This window comes from Phoenix dactylifera, chromosome 9 (genome assembly GCF_051530095.1).
Source record: "Phoenix dactylifera cultivar Ajwa chromosome 9, Ajwa_hap1_PhDact_Kaust_v1.1, whole genome shotgun sequence".
Taxonomy (NCBI): domain Eukaryota; kingdom Viridiplantae; phylum Streptophyta; class Magnoliopsida; order Arecales; family Arecaceae; genus Phoenix; species Phoenix dactylifera.
In genome coordinates this window covers 20124874-20134767 of record NC_143198.1, presented here as the reverse complement: position 1 = coordinate 20134767, position 9894 = coordinate 20124874, and the positions used below count along the sequence as shown (strand labels likewise).

Genomic DNA, 9894 nt, shown 5'->3' with positions numbered 1-9894 from the left:
TGGTATATAGTATAAAAAATATACCGACATTCGATACATCGAATTAACTCCGAACTATACTATACTGATATAGTGATAGCGTGGCATCAGTACAAGGCTTGGATAGCATGAGGCAATGTATGAGACCCTTTTGCTTCTTATTCTCAAAAAGATTAAGCTGCTACTCTTCTCAGAACAGTGAAGCCCTCCACCTAATGTGGTTTCGACATGCCAGTGAGATTTTGGATGCACTAAAACATTTTACCCAGATGACAACCTCCAACTGTGGAACAGCATAATAGATATCAATCTTCCCTGGAAGATCATTCAATCTTTCCAGAGGATTGAACTATCAACCATCCTCTAAATATGAGACCCTGCTTGTAGAGTAGTACTGGAAATAAAAGAGAAGAACAGAAAAGAAAAGAACAACATTCTCGTAATTATACATTCTTTAGGTACACTAAGAATTCACCCCTGATCCCATTACCGCACTATCGGAGGAAAAAGTCCACCAGAGGGACCTCCATGTTTATCAAATGAGGGACAATAGCAGTTGTGTAATGCAAAATTAGTACTTATTATGTTTCTGGAAGCCATTAACAAAAGAGTTCGAAGGAACAAAATGGCCATCCGTGCAATTTTAAAGAATGTGGGGGGAGAACAGCCTCTCTCTCTCTCTAAATCTATCTATCTACCTATCTATCTATCTATGTATTTCTTCTGCTTCATTTCTGCACCTAGGGATCTTTTCTACTAGAAAATGGAAGAGATCCCCTCAAGCAGTCGACTCTGGTCCTCCTTCAAGTCACTTGCATACACTCCATGTACAACAGACATATGCATATTTATGCAACAGATCAGTCTTTCGAGCCACTTCCAAATGCCATGGAAAGGCCACTCCAGTTAGAAATTTGCACTCCATAGAGCATTTTTACCTTCCCCGCAGCGGCGATGAACCTCCCTGATCCTTTCAGCAGACTTGCAGATACCACTGCAGCTCCAATCAAAGGAGGCAACACACGTGTTGCCTGCCTGTGCTTTCCATTCACAATCTGCATAGAATTAGGACCCGAGCATTGATCTTTAGTTTGATGCATACTCAAAAAAATTACATCAATGTTGCATGGTTAGTTTAGCTAGCATGTTTTGTTTAATAAAGGTAGTATAATTAAAAGTATGGAAGTTACATAAGGTCCTGGTATAAGATCCTAGCGACACTATACCAAGGGTCCAAGAGGCATGACAAAGATTCTCTAAAGCAAATAACTATACAGCTGCATTTGGCAAATATAGAGAAACCATCACGGCCCTGGTCATCTGTATCATTTCATCAATAAATCACAAAACACTCGTCAAATATATATTCCCTTCTTCCGCAATTAAAAGTTTCTGGAGATGTCTCAATCCAGTGAATCATTCTTAATCATATTAACTCTGAGGATATAAGCACATAGCTTGCATTCCCCATGGTTTGTTTTGGTTTAAGTTATTTTAACCCTTTTTTCTTACAAAGATGGCTCCAATATTTAAATTCAACATTTAATCCTACTATTTTATTTATTGAGTAATACTAAATCATTTGCTGATAGCATATACTGCCTGAAACAATGACAATTAGCTACGCATTCTATCAGAAACTAAAAACATGCAAAAGGAAGCCAACTAAAAGCTAGGGTACAAGGAAAAAATATAAAATTACATTTGTTAATTGGCTTAATCAACTAAAAGATCTACTAAGCTAAACATTTAATGCTACTGTTAATGTGAAATTCTAAAGTAAGATATTAATATCATTTTCCTTTAATGTCTAAGGAAATTTTGAAGGAAAAAACTAAGCTTATAAAAGTATCTTGGATGTGTTAATTATGTGCAAAAATGGACACACTTTTCTCTCCCCCTGCTAATTTATCTCTCCCTCTATTCCACCAAATTTGTTCAGATTGTGGGCAAATCTTCTCCCTCTCTCTATTGCCAATCCACCCATTCAAGATGATCTATTGGTATCTTCTCGAAATCCTACCATGTCTAGCCTTCCATGCTATTTTTATTTTTAATACCTAACTAGTTTTGGATAATAAACTTACAAACCTACTATAGAGGATTTGAACGCAGAAACTTGTCAACTTTTTACATTTTTATTTATATTTCTTAGATTTGTTCTTTATTTATTATCTTTCTTCTATAACCGACTTTACGAATTCAATTTATTTTTCATAAATCATTTTTTATTTTTATTTATATTTCTTTAATTTGTTATTTATTTTTTAACTTTCTTTTCTAACCAACTTTATTCATTCAATTTATTTTTTCCATGGTTTCATTTTTATTTTATATCATTTTTCCAGTTGCCAGTATGCATAGGAAAAATGAAGTAGAAGGAGAAAAAAAACATGATAACAGATTGCTATGAAACTATGAAACAGGCATTGCTGTTTCATCGAAAGAAAAATAATTTGGAGAAAAAGAAGAAATGTGCATTCCAACATTAAAACTTAGCATGAATCATGTTTAACAGACAGGAATAATTTTGCAGAAAATGTGAAGTTTACCAGGTGGTGTACCGCAACATAGTCTGCGGTCATCAATATGTTCCACATCCAACCCAATAAACCAAGCTCCCAATGAAACGTCCTCATTTGCATACTTGTGAAGCACGTGCCTGAAATGAATGGAACCAATTTGTTTCCTTCAAAGGTTTGACCTTGTATGAGTACACAAAAAAGCTCGAATACATTTAGAACCAATGACATCAGCAGTAAGATATATAGCCACAGAAGATAATGAGTCAAAATATATAAGGTCTAGCTAAAATTCCAGGTAAAAGTTGTCTTACTGGTTAATGGATATGTAAGTAGCCAAATCTTTTGAAATGGCATATAGCTGACCAGTAGCATGTCGGAAATACTTGTTTCCTTCCTCCCCAAATTTCCAGTACTCGGGTTCATGATATCTCACCCCCCTGTCCCATGGACAAAGGCACATATCAAATTTAACATTCTAAATCACTGCTTGCTAGTAAGGCATATCATCTTTTAATGAATGCTTACTTTCGTGCCAGGACGGGACCAGATTTCATGCATCCAATATATACACGAGGCTTTGAACGGTGCCTAGCCAATGTAGCTCCAAGAGTTGCTGCAATGGTTTGGAGATAGAAGATTCAACAAAACAAACAAAGGTTCACTAACTCTTCATACAAGTACAAAAATTTGTAAGCAGTTCTCTAGAGAGTATAAGGCAGCTTCAGATTAAAACAAGCCCATCCTTTGAGACAAATGGAAATCACATTTTTCAATGACTAATAACTTAAACCTTTAGAACCAAGCAATTAGCCATTGATAACAATTCAGTTGATCAGTGTGCACAGTTTGAGTAAGTTGCCAAGTTTAGGTATGTGCTTTTACATACTATTTGAAAGTGTCGAGCCAGACAGTTGTATTACAACCGTTCAAACTTGTGCCAAACCCATCCAACTGTCAAACTTGGTCAAATTAAAGTGATTGTATATTGTGTGACCTTAAAAATATGAGTTGAAGATATAGAACATGAAGCTCTAGATCTTGTTCTCAGAGCCCTTAGCCGATGACTATGGAGGTAACAGATAGTTTTCTGGTCCAGACTAAGGACTGGACAACTCAGATTGGCAAATTATCATCATAATGGACCCTAGGCACATGACTGACTTTACCATATAACATCACAAGTCAAATGGATACAAAAATTAGGCTATTGTTAGACAAATACCAGAAAGTGGGAAACAGAAAAGTCATTTACCTATATTTACATGTACATCATCATCAACTTTGATGTAGAAATATGCATCCCACGTAGCAACAGCAGTAGCAAAATATATTTTGGTTTTGGCTGCTAGTTCAAGATATCCTTCAACATGGTCCTACAAAACAAATAAAAAAGAAATAAATATGATATTGTTTATTTGTATATAATGATAGGATTAGTTGCAGATGCAAGCATATTGATGGACAACCATAGGTTCACCAGATATCAGATAAGAGAGATAACAGTTGTTGCAACTTGCAACGAAGTGCGTTCTTGCAAGGAAAATTAGAAAGAAGAAATCTCACCAGCCTTATGAAGTCCCCATGCTTTCTATCTTCAGCTTCAATAGCCTTGTCCAATATACCACCAGATGTTGCACTAGAACCAAAGGAACTTACAATAAGCAGAGAAAAAGTAGAGAAGAATATAAGATATAGAGCATGCACCAGAAAAAGGACAGGATAAATGACTATGAATATCTGCTGCTTCTTTTTCCTTCTTTCCTCTTTCAATTTCCTTTCCTTGAACACATGTTTGCACAATTGCATGTGTGTGTATGGATGAACATGTGGGAAGAGGTTGATGGATGGGTAACCTGATCATAGGATAAAGGGTACTTAATGATCTCCAACACTTCCACCACCCAACCTCCGCCAAATGAAAAAAAAAAAGCCAGTTAATAACCACCCCAACATGCTTACCTGCTTCTCAATTATTCTTCTGTGGGAAGAGGTTATGGATGCGTAACCTGAATATAGGACAGAGTACTTAGTGAAACCCAGCCGTGCCCCACCCCCTGCCCGCACCCCCTCAAAAATAAGAACAATAACAATATAACAACCTGAACATTCTATGCCCGTACACTGTAAACCAGATTGGATATGTAAATCAGATCCTCCTGGATTGGTTTCATTGGAGAATTTGATGTTCGTTGATCCAAAGATTGAGTAACTAGTTTATGTAGCATAACCAGATCCTCCTATATAGGTTTCATTGGAAAATTTGATGTTCGTTGATCTAAAGATTTGAGTGACTAGTTTATGTAGCATAACATATTTTCTCATGCAACATCTGTCAAGTTACACTGTATTCCAGCATACATCTACAAATAGACAAGTATACATAATCACACACACAAAAAAGGAAGAAACGTAGCACTCTTAGGAGAAAAAGAGCCCAGAATGTCTACTGTCTATGACAAAATTAATGTTCACTGGTACACACCTGTGACCAATTACAAAGCGAATGATGATACCCTTCTCTTCCTCCAGCTTCTTTCTTTTTTCACCTATTTTTGTTATTTATATCAAATGGTCAGATGCAAAATACCAATAACACATCAATAATGTAATAATGAAGAGAAATTCACGTAAAACTCTGAACCTTGAGGTATCCAAGTTGCACGAACAGAATCTCTTCGCTTACGACTGCTAAATGCAGTATTAATTCCTACAACCATAAAATATTTCCGCCTCCCAGTTGGTTCAGCAGCCACTACATTTTCTGGTAATGGAGAACCATTGAGTATAGATTCTTGTGCCGCCCTTGCAGCAGCTAATTCCATTTCTAAGTTTGATATAGTTTTATCAAGTGTCCTACATGTCAAAAGGATTTATCACTCACTATCTTGAAGCTGCTTGTTTCAACTGTTGCGAACTAACTGTTAAAAACCCAGTTTAGATATTAAAATTATCAAAACATAACTAAAGTATAGACCAGCCAAACTTACTGTATAGCATGATGGGTCTTCGAAACTTCCCCTAGAATGTTCTTGGACTGTGGCTTTTCATTAATCTGAAAGACATGGGGAAAAGGAGAGGCACAACCCATAAGCCATCACAACTTAAATATACAACCAAACAACAAACCTGATGATGGTATAATCAGGCCAATGGGAAACACTACAAGAAAATAATACATGACATTTGGTAGTGTTGGTGAAGCCCTTGTAGTCTAAGCACAATAAAACCACAAAGTATGACATACATTCAATGACATGTTCCCAGAAGCAAATTTGAACTGACAATAATAAGTAGATCAATAAATACTCACTGTTTTTGGACTACAATCGCCTGTGACTAAATTCATCTTATTATCTTCGGTTCCGGTTGTCCTGATAATGTCGTTTGCTTCAGGCATCGTCCACATTCTGTTACCAATGTTCAGGATTAACATGAGAAATTATGGTTATACTCAATTGACAAAAAATAGATGTAAAAACTGCTATAATAAGAACAATCCATTATGCATTACAATACAAGCCGATGATGCTAAATGCTTCATAAGAAAAGAAAATGAAACCGTCATTTGCCAAATGGACAAAACATTGCAGCAATACAGACCTTTACATTCACGTAGCAACCAAAAAAAAAAAAATGCAGTTCGAGATTCTGAGTGATCCCACACCAACAACACCTTCTAAAAAGCAAAATAGCTCTTGTCAATGTATACCAACAAAAGAAACCTCCGTCACACAAAACCATAAATCCCGTTTTCAAAATTCTCTTTGGCCGACCTGTTGTCACACCAAATCGTCCAAGAAAACCAAAAATTCTCCAACTTTATGGGGGGAAAGGCTCGAATTTCCAACTACTGTGCAAAAGAGCATTCGATTTTTACTACAGCAAACATTGCATACACCTGATCTCATAGCTACAAAATGTTGCTGACTTAAACTCTCATAAGCATTAAATAGTTTATGAATCCAAAAAGGCATAGGACAAAAACAAAGATCTGTCCCAATTTTTACACCCACAATGAAAAATTCACAAATTAAATGAAATCCAAAAATCGGTCCCCACGCCAGGATTCCTAAAAATATTAGCAACACCCAGCTTAGAAACCAGCAAAAAATAAAAAGAAAAGCAAACTTCAAATTAAAGAAATCACTTTCCAAACTAAAGGAAACAAAACTTAACAATTGCAACAAGCTAAGATGGGAAGAAATAGATGGACAGATGGGCACCTGTTGGTGAAGAAGAGACCAATGCAGAAGCTCCCAAGGCAAAGCAAAAAGGTCCATTTTTTCGACACCATCTCCTTTGAAGAAATCTCTCCTCCCCCTCCCCCTAATCCTCCTCTGCTCCTGAAACTCATCACCACTGCGCTCTTCTTCCCCTCCCCTCCTATCTTAACACAGCAACAGCCCAAGAATCTCCCCTTCCCCTGCCATCCATCTCAAATCTTCCACCAAAATCTCATCTTTAGCAGAAAAGAACCAGAAAAATAGAGAGAAATGGCGTAATTATAACAAAGTACTGCTCGAATTTAGCAGTAGCGTTTGGGATTTCTGCAACTAATACAGAGAGAGAAATTCCAGAAGGGAGAAGCTTGGGTGGTACAAAAGAAGGAAGAGAGATACAAATTGGATTTTTCCCCGCAAAGACTCCAGCTTTTTAAAGGCTCCTCTCTTCTCTTTATTCTCTTTGGTGTGAAGGGAAGATAAGACCCTCAAACTGTAGAGGAGAGGAAAACGCTTTTGGGTTGCATGTAGGCTACTCAACGAACTATACTTTTTGATTGACGGACGGTTCCAGAGCTACGGCATCAAGGTGGCAGAAGTGCCCCTGTGTGGGGTGGGGCATGGGAGGCTATAGCCTGTTTTATAAAGAGGAGATGGTCACATGGACTTTGGGGGGATTACAGATGGGACCAAGCGCAAGTTTAGGAGTCAATTATGAAGTTCATGATTGCTGCACTTTTTATATTTCTAATATGATCCTAGAGATCATTGTAGGAGGATTCATGAGAATGAAAAGAGAAAATACTGGCTTTGGAATTATGTACTTTGCTTCATTCATGCTCATAATCTTATAGTGCAAATAACATTAATATGTTTATCTTGAAAAGTCTGTAGTCCAATCAAATTATTGATGGCTTTTTAATGTGTTACAGTATCCATGATTTGTGACATCAAACTATTGTTTGCTATGTTTATCTTGTAATTTTATGCTCAATGCTCTAAATAGCCTTTTATATTATTTAATCAAGTATAAATACCTAATGTTTCAAATTTTATGATGAAATATGCTCTGAGGCCCAACCTTGATGCTCAAGAAAAGCTCCATTGTCATATGTCCTGTTGGAGTTGTTGCTTTACACCAAGCATGCTTTGTATCAATTTTGTAAAGTGCACTAAGTCTCTCATGCTATGTACCGTAGAGATTTTTTACCCTACCGTTACTTAGCAAGTCAGGGTTGGCATTTAACTTCTCTATTTGATAAGCCCGCATTAAAACTAGAGGTAAACCTTGGAATCGTAAGGCTATACATTTTCTATGTTGAATGTCTTTAATCTAATTTGCTTTATAAGTCTTGATGCCTTGCACTTTGTATCACAAATGTAGGAGAATTGACATACAATTATTTATAAGAAAAAGTGGCAATAGCCATTTAAGAATCCATAGATGGCAAATGGATTTCATAATAACAATAATAATAGAAGATTAAAGCAATTAACTAGTGATACTATTTGAGTGGTTATCCTCTATAATGCCCATTTTATATTGCAGAGGGTCGTATAGCTATCATGTCATTCACATTGGAGACAGAAGGCGCTCCCTCACCTCATAATGTTTCATATCCACAACTAGCATGATCCTATTCGGATTTCCAAGATGAATGACATAGTGGTTATCCAGGACCGTCCATCTCTCCGAGATGCAAAACACTGTATTAGTCAAGAAAATATCCAATGCAGCAGCATTTAAGTCAATTAAATATTGTAAAGATAAAACCACGCCTTCGTATTCTCAAAGTACAAATAAAAAAATCTCACACAAATAAAGAGTAACAAATTAACAATGACTAATGGGCTTCTCCCGTGGATAACTGTCAACTACGTAAGAAACTTCTCGAGATGTCTATGCTTTGACCCTCATTAATTCCAAATAACGCAAATCCTCTTAAGGTAATCCCAAGAGAAGGCCATTGGGCCTAACTCAACTTAAGAAAGCTAGTTGTCTCATGACAAACAGTCCACTACTATTAATTAATAACCGTACAGCGCGGGTTGGACGGTAAACGGTGTCCACGAGATGGGAAGGCCAAACTCTTAATAACGACCTCCCAACTAACGCTTCCTTCCGTTGTACGTGGTCAGAACTCAGAAGTCTCCGCTCTCTTGAGCTAGAAGATGGCCATCTTTTATTTCTCCATCTCATTGCCACCCACAACAACAACAACAACAATGATAAAATTAAGTTTAGAAAGCAAACCAAAGCAATCTACTACGTAGTGAACAAGTTTTAAATGTGGCTGTATGCAGCAAAGAGAGAAGAAGAGAGTTGGAGAACAAAGGAAGATTAGTGGATAAGAGCCAGAGTTCTTGGGAAAGAATAGAATGAAAGAAATGAATCCAAAAATCTAGCTAGCTTGTATTTAGAAGGAGAAGAAAAGCAAGATGTCCTTCTCCATCTCATGCTTTCTCCTTTCCCTATGCTTAACTTGGATTAAATCACTCAACCCATCTCCCTTAGAGAAAGAGAGAGAGAGAGAGAGAGAGAGAGAGAGAGAGAGAGAGAGAGAGGCCAATGAGACCACATGTACGGGGGAGAAAGGTATCACATGGGATGCGTGCATCCTTCTCTTTACTTCCTGCCAGGCTTTAGCTCAGGTGAGGGGAGCACCGTCATCTCCTTTGACCTGCGGTGCCACCTCGTAAGCTACACTACAACCATATGACTCAAGTTGGATCAAGTCAGGTCAAGTATTTTGACCGAATTGTTTGGAAATTGGGCTAGCATTTTAAGTTCAAATTAGGTCGAGCTAGAAACATGTCATATTATGGTATAGAGATGCAGATAGGTTGGATCTATGTTGGGGCTGCAATCAGGTTGGGGTCAAGATGGATATGAGTTGGATTTGATGTGGGTTGGATCAAGCATCGGTCAACATAAACTTGAATATGACCTATTTATTAAACGGGTCAAAAATTTAAATATAATATTTAATAAATAAGTTTAATCAAGTTAGGGTTAAAAACAGGATTTAAATAGATTGAATAGGTCTATATATATGGGCCGTGCCATGTTCCTATATATTCAGTTATTAAATAGGTTAAACTGATCGGGAGTTTAAACTCAACCCAATTTGTTTGACAAACAAATTAGATCAGCTCGACATCGACGACAT

At 37.0% G+C, this 9894-nt stretch overlaps 1 protein-coding gene across 1 annotated transcript; it reads right to left on the bottom strand.

Moving 5' to 3' along the window:
- Window positions 1-400: 400 nt before the first annotated feature.
- On the bottom strand, window positions 401-7616 carry LOC103720491 (putative beta-1,3-galactosyltransferase 2). The gene is made up of 11 exons (XM_008810209.6): window positions 6728-7616; window positions 5815-5911; window positions 5492-5556; window positions 5146-5357; window positions 4987-5050; window positions 4068-4140; window positions 3757-3877; window positions 3030-3117; window positions 2816-2941; window positions 2532-2641; window positions 401-1034 (listed from the first exon to the last, which is right to left on the bottom strand). The coding sequence occupies exons 1-11, from the start codon at window positions 6856-6858 to the stop codon at window positions 886-888; spliced, it is 1236 nt and encodes a 411-aa protein (XP_008808431.6). The 5' UTR covers window positions 6859-7616; the 3' UTR covers window positions 401-885.
- Window positions 7617-9894: the final 2278 nt, after the last annotated feature.